At 43.4% G+C, this 19,869-nt stretch overlaps 1 protein-coding gene across 3 annotated transcripts in view; it reads right to left on the bottom strand.

Moving 5' to 3' along the window:
• Positions 1-17,507: 17,507 nt before the first annotated feature.
• LOC137621179 (uncharacterized) overlaps positions 17,508-19,869 on the bottom strand; it is a 37,315-nt gene continuing 34,953 nt past the window's right edge. For all 3 annotated transcript variants that reach the window (XM_068351596.1, XM_068351594.1, XM_068351595.1), the window contains exon 6: positions 17,508-17,950. In XM_068351596.1, the coding sequence (XP_068207697.1) occupies positions 17,543-17,950 (408 nt within the window). In that variant the 3' untranslated portion in view covers positions 17,508-17,542. The remainder of the gene's footprint in view (positions 17,951-19,869) is intronic.

Genomic DNA, 19,869 nt, shown 5'->3' with positions numbered 1-19,869 from the left:
TGCAATGTAAACAAACACTTTAAAATGACCTGAAGCTATGTTGTGCATATGGTGGTTGTTGCCATTAGCGTCCTTTTATATTTTTTAATTGTTGTTTTCCTTTATGTATCTGAATGTCAATTCATTCTGATTGTGGTGGATTTGAATAAATATTATACATTTCGTGGAATTATACTTATGGTTTCATGATGATAATGAATATTCATGGTGGAAATAGTGTTGTTCTCGACTACAAGATAGTTGCCAATGGGTAAATTCTATTATGTCAGCTTCGAGAACGTGATAGGCTTATATTTTGAATTTTAGGGTTTTTTTGTGCTTATGCTAGGATTATCTTTCACCCAATCTTGAAATTATGGGGCAACAGGGCTTTTGGGTATATTTAGGTCACTAATAGCCCTATTATTGATTGTAATTCAGGTGTGCTGTGAATGGCATTAACTTAGGGTTTGTTGTGATCTTTCATGTCCATGTTGGAAAATATCTTTCAGAAATTGCCTGTCTGAATAGGAATTGCTGTTGGCCTAATTGCATTAAGACTACCATAATTATGCCTAAACTGGATAAAAATAATTAGGCTACCATCATATTTTAACTTAGGTTTTGTGCGTACTATTACTATCCTAAATTAACCCAAATAACCTGAATGCTAACTTTATAGAACCAAACCAACTTACTTTAAGATTACCTTGCCTTATACAAGACACGAGCTCTTGCGTTGGCAGCCCGTAAGCCAAACCAAGACATTTAGGATAATATAAACAATTCTACTGAAGTATTACTAGTTGGATTGTGATCCATCCACCCAACAAGATACCCTTCCCATATGTAAAATAGGGAAATTTGTTTTCATTCTCCGCTCTGTGTTGATCTACATGCACGAAAGAGCATATCTCACTAAAATTTAAAATATTTCATTTTTATATCTTGTTACAATGTAAGTTCAATATTTTCAAACTGACATTTTCTTTTGAACAATTTATTTGCAGTTTTTATATGTAATATTATCCTTATCCAGTTTGTGGCTAAGGGTTATTATCCTCAAGTTGAGCTATCAAGAATACAGATATTTGTAGTATCTTTAGCATACATATACATTGTTATATTGAAAATGCTGAATACGGTGCAATTCATGTTACTTACATTGAAGCGCTAGGATATAAGCTGCTTTCAGGACAAAGTATTGTGGGATCCTATCTAAGGAAGCAAAATTGCTCAAGTTTGTATAGGCTACTATGGAATATATATATATTTTTTTTTTTTTTTTTTTTTTTTTTTGACTCGGCTGTTGCGACCCGTGCCCCACCTCGCAGGATGTAAGGTACCTGGTACTTCTGCTGTAGAAGTTATTCATATAGAAACATTTATTTTTATATAGTGCATGTTATTGTAAATAAGTGTTAAAATTTGTATCCTTCATCTGCTCTTTTGACTTTCTCATTTTTTTTTCAACGGAGTGTGATACTAAACTATATCCCACTTTAGCCTCAATGAGAGAAAGAAGAGTGTACTGATTAGAAGAAAATTGAGAACTTTTTTTTCTCTCATCTGATCTGATAAAAGATCCAAGGTAAAAAATGTTTGTTATAAAGATATTCAAGAGTTCTTTTCTTCCTCGTTTATAAATAGGATTAAACTGATCAAAATTCATCTAATGATTCTACCTTCAACTTTAAAATATTTTGTGGGATCAATTTCTAGCAAAGATGTTATCTACAGTATTCTCACTTTTGTTTCACTTTGTATAAATGAATTTTTTCTTCCTGTCAGGATTCTTTGTAATACCAATCATCACTTCCAATTTTTTTTTTTTTTATTAAATGGCAATTTATTCGTTTAATTTTTCTAGTTTTGGAATTCTCAGGTCTCTATTATCACTCTTCCCAATGGTATTTGCCGATATAAGTAGATGACCATTTACTCCAAAGATCTGCAGCTATTAGTTCATTAACCTAGACAATATCATCAAGTCTGTAATATGTACCCTTTTTTCCCCCTGATTTATTATCCTAGAACTAAATGGGATAAATACAGTACATCAGCTCACTGATGTGTACAATAATATTGCTGAATATAGACTTTGGTAATCATGTCATTATGCTCAATGTTAAGGTTACAATATATATAGTGATGGTAGTTGAGTCCTGTGTCAATTGTGAAAGTATTTTTATGTAGCTATGAGAACTGTACTATACTGTTCCTTAAAATCGTAAAACATAGTGTATGCAGACAAACACATCCTGTAACTTTCATTAACAATTTGAGCACATTAATGTGCTGCCTTTAAAACAATCACATGAAGATAGTAGTAAAAAAAAAAAAAGACTAAGCAACCTTTGTGAAACTGCAGCCTGCGGAGAATATCAAAATTATGAAATATTGTAGTTTAATGAGACCAGAGTCCCATTTCTGAAATCATATTAAATAAAGTTAAAATTTCAAAAAGACTTGAATGAAGAATTTTTACACCTAAGTAAGAAACAACCTAGGCAGAAGGGATACTACCAAGAACCTTTAGTGATATCTTCAGGATCCTCAAAAGCGCACATATAAGTGGTAAGCTCGGTGGTAAAACAGCAATGAAAAGTCAGCATTAGTTGGAAGTGTATACACAAATAGTCGTCTCACTGGACAGAGGGTACCCTTCTCGTCCTCTCCTTCCACCACTTCCAGAACAAAAACTATGAAAGGCAAACCCTGCCAATGATGCTTATTTAATATGAACAACTTCAGCCTAGACCCTGTGGATTTTATTCATAGGTCTTGATGGTGCAATATTTCACCTGGACAACTCTATAACCTGTGTGAAATATAACTGCTATAATTGCTCATGTGGCTCCCCATGTTCAAGTTACACAAAACCAAAAAAATCTGAGTTTTGAAGGTAATGACTGCTGGGTCAGGTAAGCAAAGGTTGTTGCTTGAACGTTTAAAATCTTTCACATATTTAGATCAAGATGAATAGATCTGTAAAATTAGAAATTAAATCCTTCACCACTGAGGATATCAACATTAGCACATCCTGGTGAAGATAGTTCGGGTCGAAGTGATATAAGCTTGGAAAGGTTTTCAGCTGAGCCTCGATGAAAGTCATAAGATGGTATTCGGATAGAGAGACATTCTAGACATTTTAATCTTGCGGTATTGTTAGGAGAGAATTTAGAATGTGTATATATATATATATATATATATATATATATATATATATATATATATATATATATATATATATATATATATGACTGCTGGGTCAGGTAAGCAAAGGTTGTTGCTTGAACGTTTAAAATCTTTCACATATTTAGATCAAGATGAATAGATCTGTATAATTAAAAATTAAAAATAATGGTAATATGTGTATCAATATTTTTCAATATTAATCTTACCCGGTGATCATGTAGCTGCAGCTCTGCTGCCCGACAGAAAAAACCTACGGGCGGAATACGCCAGCGATCGCTATACAGGTGGGGGTGTACATCAACAGCGCCATCTGTCGAGTAGGTACTCAAGTACTTCTTGTCAACACAGAACCAATTTTCTCTCTGTCGTGCCACCGGCAAGACCTACTTGATACGCTGTTGTTTTCTGGAGTTGATTTTCACGTTATTTGGTGAAGTATTCTCTCTAGTTATTAGCTTTCGCTGTGCAGAAGTTATCCTCAATACTTTCTCACTTTCATTGATTAGATTTTGGATTATTTGTTGACGACTTGGATAGATTTTGGATTTCCCCCCTTTGACTAATTCAAGATGTCTGACCCTTCTCAAGTCCCCAAGTACAGGAAGTGTAGCGCTAGGGACTGTTCTAGGCGTCTTCCGAAGGCCTCTATCGATCCGCACACCGTTTGTTCCAATTGTAGGGGTAAAGCCTGTCAATTGGAAGATCGATGTCAGGAATGCGCTGGGCTTTCGGAATTCGATTTTCAAGAATTCCTTAAGTATGCACGTAGGCTAGAGAAGGATAGGATCAGGAGGAGTTCGTCTCGCTCTATTGATTTTTCCTCTCCCCATGCCCCACAACCTATTCCTTCCCCTGTAGTGGTTACACCCGACCCTCCTACTAGCTCTCATCAACCTTCGATGGCGGATATGATGCGTGCCATTCAGGCTCTTGGTGAGAGAGTTGAGTCATTGGCGAATGACCGCAATCAACTCATGGCTGACGTCAGGGAGTTGAAAGGTAAAAGTGCAGTGGGAAGTGAAGTGAGTGTCAGTGCAGTGAAAAGTGTCAGTGTTACGCATGAGGGTGCGTCTGTTCGTGCCTGTCGTCCTCCCAGTCCGGGACCTCTTGCAAGCTCCCAAGCCCAGGGGAGAAGCAATGTCGTACGACCAAAGGGTTCGACAGGCCTTGATCAGCGGACAGAGGTTCCCTCCGTGGTTGAGGACGTATCTTGCCGAGATCGTCCCACCCACAAACAGACGAGTGAGCCCATTCATTCCTCGTCTGCGGAAGAAGTTTCTCGACAGAAACGCTGGACCAAGGTCTCACGACCTCTCAAGCGCAAGGTCCCTTCCGAGCGAGTCCAACGGCCCAGCTGTAGCCACTGGGTCAGTTCGGACTCGCCGCAGTCCTCCGAAGACTGCACACCTCCCAAGAGAGGTAGAGTGGTTCCGCAGCAGGCAATCACTCCGTCTGTTGCCGCACCAGCCGCTGTAGACCCTAGTGGTCTTTGCTGCAGTCTATGCAGACTCAGCTAGCTTCCTTCATGCAGGAGTATCGTGCTGAGAAGATTGACGCTGCACCCGTTAGCCTACAACCTGCCACGGTTGTGCGCCCAGCTGACACTGCGGCTGCCTGCTCCCACACTCCGGCTGTGAGAGCTCCACCACCTATGCGCAGTCGACCCTGCCAGACACATGTTGACGTTAGCCGACGTGCGGCACCCTCCGTTGACGTGCGTGAGCTACCGCATCAGCAGGAAGGTGGAGTCAAGCTGCCGTGTTTTGACGCGGTGCGTCAGTCTCCGCAACCCACGGTGGTCCCCACCACGCACCACCACTCCGCTTTGGTTGTTGCCAGCTCTCAGACTGACCAACAGCGGCATGATGTTGGATCCAGCGCAGCTACGCATGCACCCGTGCTGCCGGATTCAGCCGTTCAGCTTCTATCTCCTCCTTTGCCGCTTCCTCCTCAGCATTCGGATGAAGGAATCTCTGATGACGACGAAGCTGCGCATTTGGACGACCAACACTCCGACATAGATGAACCCAAGACTACGCCTCCCTCCTTAGACTTTAGGAAAGTCCTTGCCCTGTTTAAGGAGTTGTATCCGGACCAGTTTGTGTCTGCAGCTCCACGCTCACCTCCCTCTGAGTTCGCTTTAGGCATGCAGTCAGCAGCTCCTGCCTTTACGAAGCTCGTACTCGCTCGCTCGTCCAAGAGAGCTTTAAGGGTACTGGGAGAGTGGTTGCAGGCCAAGAAGCAACTTGGGAAGACATCCTTCATGTTTCCCCCGGCCAAGCTTGCTTCCAGATCTAGCGTCTGGTATGCCACGGGAGAGGTTCTCGGCTTGGGAGTTCCTGCCTCTGCCCAGGGCGACTTCTCAAGTCTGGTAGACTCTCCCCGCAGACTGGCTATGAGACGCTCCAAGATTTGCTGGACTTCTTCGGACATGGACCATCTTTTGAAGGGAGTTTTCCGTGCGTTCGAGATCTTTAACTTCCTGGACTGGTGTTTGGGAGCGTTGAGCAGGAAGACCTCCCCTTCGGATAAGGAATCTGCCATGCTCATCATGTCCTGCATGGACAAAGCCATACGGGATGGGTCTGGCGAGCTTGCGGCTTCTTTCGTGTCTGGAGTTATCAAGAAGCGGGATCACCTTTGCTCCTTCTTGTCGGCGGGAGTCACCCCATGTCAGAAGTCAGAACTGATGTTTGCTCCGCTATCGAAGTGTCTCTTTCCTGAAGAGTTGATCAAGGGGATTGCCGCCTCGTTGATCCAGAAAGACACTCATGACCTGGTGGCGTCATCCGCACGTAAAGTCACAGCTTTACCTTCCGTGCCTAGACCTAGGATGGACACACCAGCGTCTAGGTTCATTCCGCCCTTTCGTGGCAGAACCTCCAGCAGAGGAGGTACTCGTGCCGTTAGTCAACGTGGCAACAAGAAGAAGGGTTCCAAGTCCTCAAAAGGCAGAGTCTGACTGCCACCTTCTTCAGACAGCAGTGGGAGCCAGGCTCAAGTACTACTGGCAGGCCTGGGAGAACAGGGGTGCAGACGCACAGTCTGTGAAGTTACTCAGAGAGGGGTACAGGATTCCTTTATTGCGCAAGCCCCCTCTAGCAACAACTCCCATCGACCTCTCTCCCAGGTACAGAGAGGAGGACAAGAGGCTAGCTTTACAGCAAGAGGGGTCTCTCTTGCTACAAAAGGGAGCGGTAGTCATAGTCCGGGACCATCAATCCCCGGGCTTCTACAACCGTCTCTTCTTAGTGTCGAAGAAGACAGGAGGGTGGAGACCGGTGCTAGACGTCAGTGCTCTAAATGTCTTTGTCACCAAGCAGACGTTCACCATGGAGACGACGAAGTCGGTTCTAGCATCGGTCAGGAAGGAAGACTGGATGGTCTCGTTAGACCTAAAGGACGCGTACTTTCACGTCCCCATCCACCCAGATTCCCAACCTTTTCTAAGGTTCGTTTTTGGGAAGGTGGTTTACCAGTTCCAAGCCCTGTGCTTTGGCCTAAGCACGGCCCCTCTAGTGTTTACCAAACTGATGAGGAATATTGCCAAATTCCTGCATTTAGCAGACATCAGAGCCTCCCTCTATTTGGACGACTGGCTTTTAAGAGCTGCGTCAAGTCGTCGCTGTCTGGAGAATCTAAAATGGACTCTGGATCTGACCAAGGAATTGGGTCTCCTGGTCAATATGGAAAAGTCCCAACTCGTCCCATCCCAAACTATAGTATATCTAGGTATGGAGATTCAGAGTCAAGCTTTTCGGGCTTTTCCGTCGGCCCCCAGAATCAGTCAAGCCCAAGAATGCATCCAGAGCATGCTGAAGAAGAACCGATGTTCAGTCAGACAGTGGATGAGTCTGATAGGGACGCTTTCATCGCTGGACCAGTTCATCGCGTTAGGGAGACTCCACCTCCGACCCCTTCAGTATCACCTAGCTGCTCACTGGAGAAAGGACATGACGCTAGAAGCAGTCTCAGTTCCTATCTCCGAGAAGATGAAGTCTGCACTGACTTGGTGGAAGAACAACATTCTGCTCAGGGAAGGTCTACCACTGGCTGTTCAGACCCCCGACCACCTTCTCTTCTCGGACGCATCGGACACGGGCTGGGGTGCGACACTGGACGGTCGGGAATACTCGGGCTCGTGGAATTCGGATCAAAGAGCACTGCACATCAACTGCAAGGAGCTACTGGCAGTTCATCTGGCCTTGAGAAGCTTCAAGTCCCTCCTTCTAGGCAAGGTGGTGGAAGTGAACTCCGACAACACCACAGCCTTGGCGTACATCTCCAAGCAAGGAGGGACTCATTCGATGACGTTGTTCGAGATCGCAAGGGACCTCCTCACCTGGTCAAGAGATCGAAACATATCTCTAGTAACGAGGTTCATTCAAGGCGACATGAATGTCATGGCAGACCGCCTCAGCCGGAAGGGTCAGATCATCCCAACAGAATGGACCCTTCACAAGAATGTTTGCAACAGACTATGGGCCTTGTGGGGTCAGCCCACCATAGATCTGTTCGCTACCTCGATGACCAGGAGGCTCCCAAATTATTGCTCACCGATTCCGGACCCAGCAGCAGTTCACATAGATGCCTTTCTTCTGGATTGGTCCCATCTAGACCTTTATGCGTTCCCCCCGTTCAAGATTGTCAACAAGGTACTGCAGAAGTTCGCCTCTCACGAAGGGACAAGGTTGACGTTGGTTGCTCCCCTCTGGCCCGCGAGAGAATGGTTCACCGAGGTACTGCAATGGCTAGTGGACGTTCCCAGGACTCTTCCTCTAAGAGTGGACCTTCTGCGTCAGCCGCATGTAAAGAAGGTACACCCAAGCCTCCACGCTCTTCGTCTGACTGCCTTCAGACTATCGAAAGACTCTCAAGAGCTAGAGGCTTTTCGAAGGAGGCAGCCAGAGCGATTGCCAGAGCAAGGAGGACATCCACTCTCAAGGTCTACCAGTCAAAATGGGAAGTCTTCCGAAGCTGGTGCAAGGCGAATTCAGTATCCTCAACCAGTACCTCTGTAACTCAGATAGCTGACTTCCTTTTACACCTAAGGAAGGTAAGATCCCTTTCAGCTCCTACGATCAAAGGTTACAGAAGCATGTTGGCAGCAGTCTTCCGCCACAGAGGCTTAGATCTTTCCAACAACAAAGATCTACAGGACCTCCTTAAGTCTTTTGAGACCTCGAAGGAGCGTCGGTTAGCCACACCAGGTTGGAACTTAGACGTGGTTTTAAGGTTCCTGATGTCAGCAAGGTTCGAACCGCTTCAATCAGCCTCTTTTAAAGATCTCACTTTGAAGACTCTTTTCCTCGTCTGCTTAGCAACAGCTAAAAGAGTCAGTGAGATACACGCCTTCAGCAGGAACATAGGATTTACATCTGAAACGGCTACATGTTCCTTACAGCTTGGTTTTTTAGCTAAAAACGAACTCCCTTCTCGTCCTTGGCCCAAATCGTTCGAGATTCCAAGTCTGTCCAGTTTGGTTGGAAACGAACAAGAGAGAGTACTATGCCCAGTAAGAGCTCTTAAGTACTATTTAAGACGTACGAAGCCATTACGAGGACAATCAGAAGCTTTATGGTGCTCTATTAAGAAACCTGCTTTACCGATGTCGAAGAACGCAGTTTCTTATTACATCAGACTTTTGATTAGAGAAGCTCATTCTCATCTGAATGAGGAAGACCATGCTTTGCTGAAGGTAAGGACACATGAAGTTAGAGCTGTCGCAACTTCAGTGGCCTTCAAACAAAACAGATCTCTGCAGAGTGTAATGGATGCAACCTATTGGAGAAGCAAGTCAGTGTTCGCATCATTTTACCTTAAAGATGTCCAGTCTCTTTACGAGAACTGCTACACCCTGGGACCATTCGTAGCAGCGAGTGCAGTAGTAGGTGAGGGCTCAACCACTACATTCCCATAATCCCATAACCTTTTTTTTAATCTTTCTCTTGAAATGTTTTTATTGTTGTTTTTGGGTTGTACGGAAGGCTAAGAAGCCTTTCGCATCCTGGTTGATTTGGCGGGTGGTCAAATTCTTTTCTTGAGAAGCGCCTAGATTAGAGGTTGTGATGAGGTCCTTTAGTATGGGTTGCAGCCCTTCATACTTCAGCACCTAGGAGTCGCTCAGCATCCTAAGAGGATCGCGAGGCTCAGTAAGGAAGACGTACTTAAAAAGGCAGAGTAATTGTTCAAGTCGACTTCCTTACCAGGTACTTATTAATTTTATGTTTGTTATTTTGAATAACTGCTAAAATGAAATATGGAATACTTAGCTTCTAATGTTAACATGTATGCTGGTCTCCACCCACCCCCCTGGGTGTGAATCAGCTACATGATCACCGGGTAAGATTAATATTGAAAAATGTTATTTTCATTAGTAAAATAAATTTTTGAATATACTTACCCGGTGATCATGAATTAAAGGACCCACCCTTCCTCCCCAATAGAGACCCAGTGGACCGAGGAGAAAATTGGTTCTGTGTTGACAAGAAGTACTTGAGTACCTACTCGACAGATGGCGCTGTTGATGTACACCCCCACCTGTATAGCGATCGCTGGCGTATTCCGCCCGTAGGTTTTTTCTGTCGGGCAGCAGAGCTGCAGCTACATGATCACCGGGTAAGTATATTCAAAAATTTATTTTACTAATGAAAATAACATTTCTTAATTTCAACAGAATTCACTCAACTTCATACATTTTAATATCTAATCCCTGTGTAGTGGAATAAATGGAAAACCACCTATCTCATTAGATTTCTACTAAAATGTAAACATTGCCAAAGATAGGAGCTTTTATAGTGTGACAAACCACATGGCACATTTTGAATGGTGCAGATTCACTATGGTTCACCAGTAGACTATATGAAAATCTTGTATTTAGCAGCTACATAAAGTTTATCAAAAATTACCAGATAATTTTGAAAGTTACAAGTCAATAAAAGTCATAGATGACTTTTATCTCGACATAGTTTAAATATATCCTATTCCAAGGAGGGTAGCCCTGCTCTGCAAGAAAATGAATGCACAACTATTGCAACATTGATTTCAACAACTTGCCTACTACCTCTGCATCTTATGTAAACCAATAATTCACTTCCAAAGCTGTATTTCCTGTTCTTTTCTCTCTACAGTTTGGTGCCAAGGCAGAGATATTGATGTCTTACTCGAGCATGACTTTCATGGACCTAGTCACTGCTGGAGAACTCCCAAGGAATGTGACTTTCCTTCAAGCCAGGTGGAGGTCTTCTAAATAGCTCAGAACCAACACCTTGAGCAACACAAAAATGTTATTTTCATTAGTAAAATAAATTTTTGAATATACTTACCCGATGATCATATAGCTGTCAGCTCTGCTGCCCGACAGAAAAAACCTACGGGCGGAATACGCCAGCGATCGCTATACAGGTGGGGGTGTACATCAACAGCGCCATCTGTCAAGTAGGTACTCAAGTACTCGATGTCAACATAGAACCAATTTTCTCCTCTGTCCACTGGGTCTCTATTGGGGAGGAAGGGTGGGTCCTTTAATTTATGATCATCGGGTAAGTATATTCAAAAATTTATTTTACTAATGAAAATAACATTTTTCAATATTAAACTTACCCGATGATCATATAGCTGATTCACACCCAGGGGGGTGGGTAGAGACCAGCATTACATGTTGACATTATTATGAGCTAAGTATTCCGTATTTCATTTTAGCAGTTATTCAAAATAACAAGCATAAAATAAATAAGTACCTGGTAAGGAAGTCGACTTGAACAATTACTCTGCCTTTTTAAGTACGTCTTCCTTACTGAGCCTCGCGATCCTCATAGGATGCTGAGCGACTCCTAGGAGCTGAAGTATGAAGGGTTGCAACCCATACTAAAGGTCCTCATCAAAACCTCTAATCTAGGCGCTTCTCAAGAAATGACTTTGACCACCCGCCAAATCAAGTAGGATGCGAAAGGCTTCTTAGCCTTCCGGACAACCCAAAAATATTAATAAAACATTTCAAGAGAAAGATTAAAAAGGTTATGGAATTAGGGAATTGTAGTGGTGGAGCCCTCACCACTACTGCACTCGTTGCTACGAATGGTCCCAGAGTGTAGCAGTTCTCGTAAAGAGACTGGACATTCTTAAGATAAAAGACGCGAACACTGATTTGCTTTTCCAATAGGTTGCGTCGAATATACTTTGCAGAGATCTATTTTGTTTAAAGGCCACGGAAGTTGCGACAGCTCTAACTTCGTGTGTCCTTACCTTCAGCCAAGCTTGGTCTTCCTCATTCAGATGGGAATGAGCTTCTCGTAATAACAGTCTGATAAAATAGGATAAAGAATTCTCTGACATAGGCAAAGATGGATTCTTAACTGAACACCATAAAGCTTCAGACGGGCCTCGTAAAGGTTTTTAAAATAGAACTTAAGAGCTCTTACAGGACATAATACTCTTTCTAGTTCATTTCCAACCATACGATAAGTTTGGAATATCGAACGATATTGGTCAAGGCCGAGAAGGCAGCTCGTGTTTGGCTAGAAAACCAAGTTGTAGAACATGTAGCCGTTTCGGATGAGAATCCGATGTTCTTGCTGAAGGCATGAATCTCACTGACTCTTTTAGCTGTGGTTAAGCATATCAGGAAAAGTGTCTTAAAGGTGAGATCTTTCAGGGAGGCTGATTGAAGCGGTTCGAACCTGTCTGACATAAGGAATCTTAGAACCACGTCTAAATTCCAACCAGGTGTAACCAAACGACGCTCCTTCGTGGTCTCAAAAGACTTAAGGAGGTCTTGTAGATCTTTATTGTTGGAAAGATCTAAGCCTCTGTGACGGAAGACTGATGCCAACATGCTTCTGTAACCCTTGATAGTGGGAGCTGAAAGAGATCGTTCTTTCCTCAGATATAAGAGAAAGTCAGCTATTGAGTTACAGAGGTACTGGTCGAGGATACGGATACTGACTTGCACCAGTTTCGGAAGATTTCCCACTTCGATTGGTAGACTCTAAGGGTGGATGTTCTCCTTGCTCTAGCAAACGCTCTGGTTGCCTCCTTCGAAAAACCTCTAGCTCTCGAGAGTCTTTCGATAGTCTGAAGGCAGTCAGACGAAGAGCGTGGAGGCCTTGGAGTACCTTCTTTACGCGTGGCTGACGTAGCAGGTCCACCCTTAGGGGAAGTGTTCTGGGAACGTCTACTAGCCATCGAAGTACCTCGGTGAGTTATTCTCTCGCGGGCCAGAGGAAAGCAACTAGCGTCAACTTTGTCCCTTCGTGAGAGGCGAACTTCTGCAGTACCTTGTTGACAATCTAGAACGGAGGGAATGCATATAGATCTAGATGTGACCAATCTAGTAGAAAGGCATCTATATGAACTACTGCTGGGTCCGGGATAGGTGAGCAAACTATTGGGAGCCTCTTGGTCATCGAGGTTGCGAAGAGATCTATGGTTGGCTGGCCCCAGGTGGCCCAAAGTCTCTTGCATACATCCTTGTGGAGGGTCCAATCTGTTGGAATTATTTGTCCCTTCCTACTGAGACAATCTGCTATGACATTCAAGTTGCCTTGGATGAACCTCGTTACTAGTGAAAAGTCTAGACCTGTTGACCAGGTGAGGAGGTCTCTTGCGAACTCGTACCATGTCAGAGAGTAGGTCCCTCCTTGCTTGGAGATGTACGTCAAAGCAGGGTGTTGTCCGTGTTCACCTCCACCACTTTGCCTTGAAGGAGAGACCTGAAGCTTTTCCAGGTCAGACGTACTGCCAGTAGCTTCTTGCAGTTGAAATGCATTGTCCTTTGACTCGAGTTCCATAATCCCGAGCATTCCCTACCGCCTAATGTCGCACCCCAGCCTACGTCCGATGCATCCGAGAAGAGAACGTGGTTGGGAGTCTGAACAGTCAGGGGAAGACCCTTTCAAAGGTTGATAAAGTCCTTTCACCAAGTCAGACCAGACTTTATCTTTCCGGAAACCGGGATCGAGACCGCTTCTAGCGTCTTGTCCTTTTCCAGTGAAAAGCTAGATGATACAGAAGAGGACGGAGGTGTAGTCTTCCAAGTGACACAAATTGAACCACGGATGACAGTGTCCTAACCAGACTCATCCACAGCCTGACAGGGCAGCGTTCCTTCTTCAGCATCTTCTGGATGGATAGCAGGGCTGGGGGTTGATCGTCTTGTTCAGCCATGTCCTCATCAGAGGGTTCCTCATCCGAAACTGATGAGGAAACGGCAACGGAGTGGGCAACGTCTGACTCGCTGAATCCGGTCGCACTGGTGGATGCGTGACGGAGCCGGACACAATATCATGGTACTGCTGCACAGTCTGTGAACTGTCAACCATGGGGACGCGAGGAAGTACAGCGTCAACCCGAAACTATCTAGACTGTCTGGGTTGTGCAGTCAACCCCCTACCGGGTTGCTGAGGTTGCCGCACTACGTCACAACAAGTCACCTCTGCTGGTTGTTGAACGTCTTCCTAGTGACACACTGAACGTCCACAACCACCTCCGAGAGTCGCTTAACGTCAACGTGCGACTGGCAACCCACACTGGGTCGCATCGGTGGAGGAACCACCTCAACTGGCGGACGCGAGTAGGATACCTCAGCGTCAACAGGGCGCACAACCAACCGGTAGGAAGGTTGTTGGCCAGAAGGTTCTTCTCCGTAAAAAATACTCTATCAAGGACACAAGCTTGGACTGCATGTCTTGCAGCAAAGCCCATTAGGGTCTACGGGAGCAGGTGTGGCAACAGACGGGGTTAGCGACTGAAGCGGAACCATTTACCATCCCTGGAAGCCTTGTTATGCTTTAATTAAAGTCCATAGGAGGCTAAGCAGCTTAAGGCTCCTCTCCAAATGACAAGAGTCCTCAAAGGAATATCAGTAGGAGGGAGAACAGCACTCTCTCATCTACAGGAACCATGTCCGAGAAAAGCAGGTTATCTCAGTGAGGGTCTCACTGGTGCATAAGCAGCAGACCAGAAGGCAACGTTATGTAACTGCTTGACAGTCTGTGAACTGTCAAAAACTGAACTGTCAACCACAACAGGTGCGTGAGGACATACAGCACTGGTGCATTAGCAGCAGACCAGAAGGCAACGTTATGTAACTGCCTGACAGTCTGTGAACTGTCAAAAAACTGAACTGTCAACCACAACAGGTGCATGAGGACATACAGCACTGGTGCATTAGTAGCAGACCAGAAGGCAACGTCATGTAACTGCTTGACAGTCTGTGAGCTGGCAACAACCAAAGCTGTGTGGGGAAGCCTCAACTCCTGACTGACTAGTCTGCTGCGGGCGAGTGGCGGTAACCACAGTGGGTTGCGGAGGCTGACACACCGTGTCAAAACACGGCAGCTTGTGGTAGCTCACGCACGGCAACGGAGTGCTCCGTGTGTCTGTGGGAGTCAGCATGCGTCTGGCAGAGTCGACTGCGCATGGGTGGAGGAGCTCTCACAACAAGAGTGTGGGAGCAGGCAGCCGCAGCGTCTGCTGGGCGCACAACCGTGGCAGGTTGTAGGCAAACGGGTGCATCGTTAACCTTCTCCGCAGTCGGAGTGTGGGAGCAGGCAACAACCAAAGCGGAGTGGTGGTGCGTGGTGGAGACTGCCGTGGGTTGCGGAAACTAACGCATCGCGTCAAAACACGGCAGCTTGACTCCACCTTCCCACTGCTGATGCGGTAGCTCACGCATGTCAACGGAGGGTGCCGCACGTCGGCTAACGTCAACATGCGTCTGGCAGGGTCGACTGCGCATCGGTGGTGGAGCTCTCCGCAGCCGGAGTGTGGGAGCAGGCAGCCTCAGCGTGAGCTGGGCACACAACCGTGGCAGGTTGTAGGCTAACGGGAGCAGTGTCAACCTTCTCCGCACGAAACTCCTGCATAACCGCAGCTAACTGAGTCTGCATAGACTGCAGTAAAGACCACTTAGGGTCTACAAAAACGGCAACAGACGGAGCTACTGTCCGTTGTGACTGAGGGTCTAAAACAGCTGGTGCGGCAACAGACGGAGTTACTGCCTGTTGCGGTACCACGTTGCCTCTCTTGGGAGGTGTGCAGTCGTCGGATGACTGCAGCGAGTCCGAACTGACCCAGTGGCTACACCTGGGCCGTTGGACTTGCGCGGAAGGGACCGACTTGCACTTAAAAAGCTGCGAGATGTGGTCCATGGTTTCTTACGAGAAACCTCTTCCGCAGACGAGGAATAAATGGGCTCTCTCGTCTTTGTGTGGGTGGGGCGATCTTGGGTAGATACGCCCGAAACCACGGAGGGAAAAACGTCTGTTCGTTGATCAAGGCCTGTGGAACCCATAAGTCGTTCGACATTACTTCTCCCCTGGGCTTGGGAGCTTGTAAGAGGTCCCGGACTATGTGAACGACTGGCACGAACAGACGAACCCTCGGACGCAACACTGTAACACTTTGCGCATATCACTTTATCACTTTGATTTTCTGTTTTGCACTTATTTCACTGAAATCGAAACTTTAACTGATTTCTACCTGAAACACGCAATCCTATCCTTCATTAAAAGGTAGTAATTGCGAAAACAGTCGTACAATGCAACAGCAAACATAAATAAAGATAAAGAATTCAGTGGCTGGGAAAGAGACTAAACACTAGATCAAATAAACTACGTTTACAATCTCTCACCGCACATAGCCTGGGAACAAGAATAAAACCCTAGAAACGTTTTACCTTCTTCCCCTACAGCGACTAGGGAGGAGAGTAAAAAACGAGAACAACGTTACCAGCTTGAACGAAACGTTTATTCTCCTCTCTCTCTCTCTCTCTTTCTCTCTTGATTTCGCACCTGAGAGAAGAGCCCAATTATATATCGATAAAACATGTTATATGCTAAAGGAAAAAACTGAAAGGTTTTCCAAATAAAAAGTTCCTTTAATTTAGAATTTAAACCATTTAAGCTAAGAAAGAATGAACGAAACGCCAGAATCGGTTTACTCTTACTGCAAAGTGAAACCGTGATACACTCTCTCTCTATCGTAACGATAGAGCGCATGTTGAACGTCCTGAACGTCAACAACTGCGTAGACTAAAAACTAAACGTTAGTTCATCTTTGAAAACAGTACGAGACTATCAAAGAAATTCTTTCATAAAACATTAAAATTTAAAAAGTATTAAATTCTTTAAAGGTTAAATACGATATAACGGGCTCAATGTTAATTAACTTCGGTTCCAATTTAGGACCGCCTACTATCAGGCAAGGTCGCATATAAACAAACATAAAAATTTATTATTATATGTTTATAATAAATGGAAAGTTAATCGAAGAGGCCTATAAAGGCGGAGAGATATAAAATATATAGATCTATAACGTGTTAAGCAAAATTACCAAAAACCTAAACACACTTCCGTCTAAGGGAAGGGTCGGCCATTTAAAAGTGAAAGAGAGTCCATACTCTCTTCGTCACCATAATTAAATCTATCCAAAACGAGTTCAAGTTTTGAAATGAAGATAAAACCCCTGCATAGCGAAAGCTCAAAACTGGAATAGTGTACTTCACCAAATCGTTGTGAAAACAAATCCAGTTAGTAACAGCGTATTTAGTAGGTCTTGCCAGTGGCACGACAGAGAGAAAATTGGTTCTATGTTGACATCGAGTACTTGAGTACCTACTTGACAGATGGCGCTGTTGATGTACACCCCCACCTGTATAGCGATCGCTGGCGTATTCCGCCCGTAGGTTTTTTCTGTCGGGCAGCAGAGCTGACAGCTATATGATCATCGGGTAAGTTTAATATTGAAAATTATCATGTTCCTGCGATATAACTACTGTATATAGACTACAGTCTGGGGTTCATATCCCCTAAATTTTGCATGACAAAAACCATGGCGCTCTTAAATGTGTCCTTTCTTGTAACAAGTTCTTTAAATTTCATAAAATCTTCAGCTGATAACTGAACCTTATACAGTAGTAAAATCAATCTTTGCTGGGATAAGAGAGGATTAATTTCTGGTCTATGTTATAGCCTAGAACAATCACTTACATTTTACAAGGTTTTGCTTCTTGAAAAACATATTTATAGTGAGCTGGGAAATGCTTTATCCTGATATTTGACTTGTAACAAAAAATTATACTAATGCAAGAATAAAAACACACACACACACACTGTTGCAACATTTCACTTTGAAGTGAAAGTGACAAAAAATTACACTAATGGAAGAATAAAAACACACACACACCCACTGTTGCCACATTTCACTTTGAAGTGAAAGTGACAAAAAATTATACTAATGGAAGAATAAAAACATACACACACCCACTGTTGCAACATTTCACTTTGAAGTGAAACCAAACACAAACTCAGATGTCACTAAAACCATGTTTACTCTGGATATTTTTACTTTTGAAATAGTTTTTGTCTTATAAATCTTCTTCCACTTGAATTTCAAGAACAGTATCTATTATCTTTTTCTTTAACCTTTTTTTAACATTTGGATTTTTTATACTTTTCAGCTCCTTAATTAGGTAATTTACAAAAGCTACATCAACATCATCAGAGTCAAGGTGAAGCATTCTATAGTTCTCGTAGAATTGCGGGGCAGTATTTACATGTTTTTCGTCAATGTCATTATTCAGGTGATTAAAAGGTCGGGGCACTTTATGCAGCAAGGTTGTGTTATCGCCCGAGGACATTTCTTCTTCCACAATCGTGATCCCCGTCTCTTTTCTGTATGGGTTAGGTCCGCTATCAATGTGATGAGTTATAACTTCTTCGTCATCATCATCCCTCTCTGAATTTTCATGTTTGGAGATCACCTTCACAATTGCCTGTAAGTAAATTAAAATTAGTATGGGTACATGTAAAAACTTGCAGCAGTTAAACAGGCGTAAAAAAAGATTTCTTATCAGAAAGTACAATCAAACTCGGTTTGTTCCAGCACTATATACAAACATTGCGTTCTTTACATCGTAGTATTATTTCGGCGCTAGCTGAAAACCAGCCGTTCAATCTTTTGAGAGGTGTAACTCGGGGTAGCGAGGGTAACCCACCAACCTGCTCCAACCAGCACTACTAAACAACCGTCACTCTTTATTTCGGCTTGGTGGAGTATAGACATCTTACTCCTCCACTGAAACCCAAAATAAAGACCTCCAAGCAAGGTAGAGCCATAGATGGATAATATTTGCACAACAGATGGTATTAAAAATTTTATTTGCAGTGCTCCTTCAATTACAGGTTCATTTTTTTTTCTTTTGTTTTTATTTACTTCAACAAGTTACATTTCTTCAACTTTTCCTTGCTCCAATAGCCATTTCTCATGCACAAATAATTTAGATGTTTCTTATTAGTCGATACGCTTCAATAATTTCATTTAACTAATTTAACTTCTTTGCTCAAGGGGTTAACTACTGCAATGTAATTGTTCAGTGGCTACTTTTCTATTGGTAAGGGTGGAAGAGACTCATAGGCTAGGGTAAGCAGCTCTTCTAGGAGGACACTCCAACATTAAACCATTGTTCTCTAGTCTCGGGTAGTGAGGACACTCCAAAATTAAACCATTGTTCTCTAGTCTTGGGTAGTGCCATAGCTTCTGCACCATGGCCTTCCACTGTCTTGGAGTAGAGTTCTCTTGCTTGATGGTACACCGTGGCTCACTATTTTATCTTATTTCTCTTCTTCTTCTTTTTTTAGTTTTTATAGTTTATATATGACACTATCCTAATTTCTTTTCCTCTTGTTTTTTTTAGTTTTTATAGTTTATATATAAAAGATTTATTTTAATCTTGTTATTGTTCTTAAAATATTTTATTTTGATTGTTAATTACTTCTCTTGTAATTTATTTATTTCCTTTCTTCACTGTGCTATTTTTCCCTGTTGGAGCCCTTGGGCTTAGAGAATCCTGCTTTTCCAACTTAGGCTGGAGCTTAGCAAGTAATAATAATAATAATTAGGATGATCACCATACATCACTCCTCTTTTCTATGCTCTATCATGGTCATCTATTCCCATTTTCCAGGACATCCTCAGATTTCCTCCCGGTTCCATTTCCATAACATTTCTCATTGGCCAATCCTTATCCCTACTCATCACATATCCTAATTAGTAATGATAATAATTGAAATCTGTAACCAAACACAGGTAGAACAATTGTTTTCCCCTAAACTATTAATCAGAAGGTAAGCCCAAGAATTTATTTTTTGTTTAATATCGTGACTCTATTTCCATCAAACAACTTAAAAAATATGTTATTTTCATTAGTAAAATAAATTTTTGAATATACTTACCCGATAATCATGTAGCTGTCAACTCCGTTGCCCGACAGAATTCTACGGAAGGGATACGCCAGCGATCGCTATACAAGAGGGGGGTGTACTCACAAGCGCCACCTGTGGCCAGGTACTGCAGTACTTCTTGTTGACACCACCTCAATTTTTCCTCGGTCCACTGGTTCTATGGGGAGGAAGGGTGGGTCAATTAAATCATGATTATCGGGTAAGTATATTCAAAAATTTATTTTACTAATGAAAATAACATTTTTCAATATTAATCTTACCCGATAATCATGTAGCTGATTCACACCCAGGGAGGTGGGTGAAAACCAGTGTACATGTAAATCAAGAAGCTAAGTATCCCGTATTTCATATTATCAGTTATTCAAAATAACAATGAAATTATAAGTACCTGGTAAGGAAGTCGACTTGAGCCATTACTCTGCCTTAAATAAGTTCGTCTTCCTTACTGAGC

The sequence above is a fragment of the Palaemon carinicauda genome, chromosome 27 (genome assembly GCF_036898095.1).
Source record: "Palaemon carinicauda isolate YSFRI2023 chromosome 27, ASM3689809v2, whole genome shotgun sequence".
NCBI lineage: Eukaryota > Metazoa > Arthropoda > Malacostraca > Decapoda > Palaemonidae > Palaemon > Palaemon carinicauda.
This window is presented reverse-complemented; position numbering and strand designations above follow the sequence as displayed.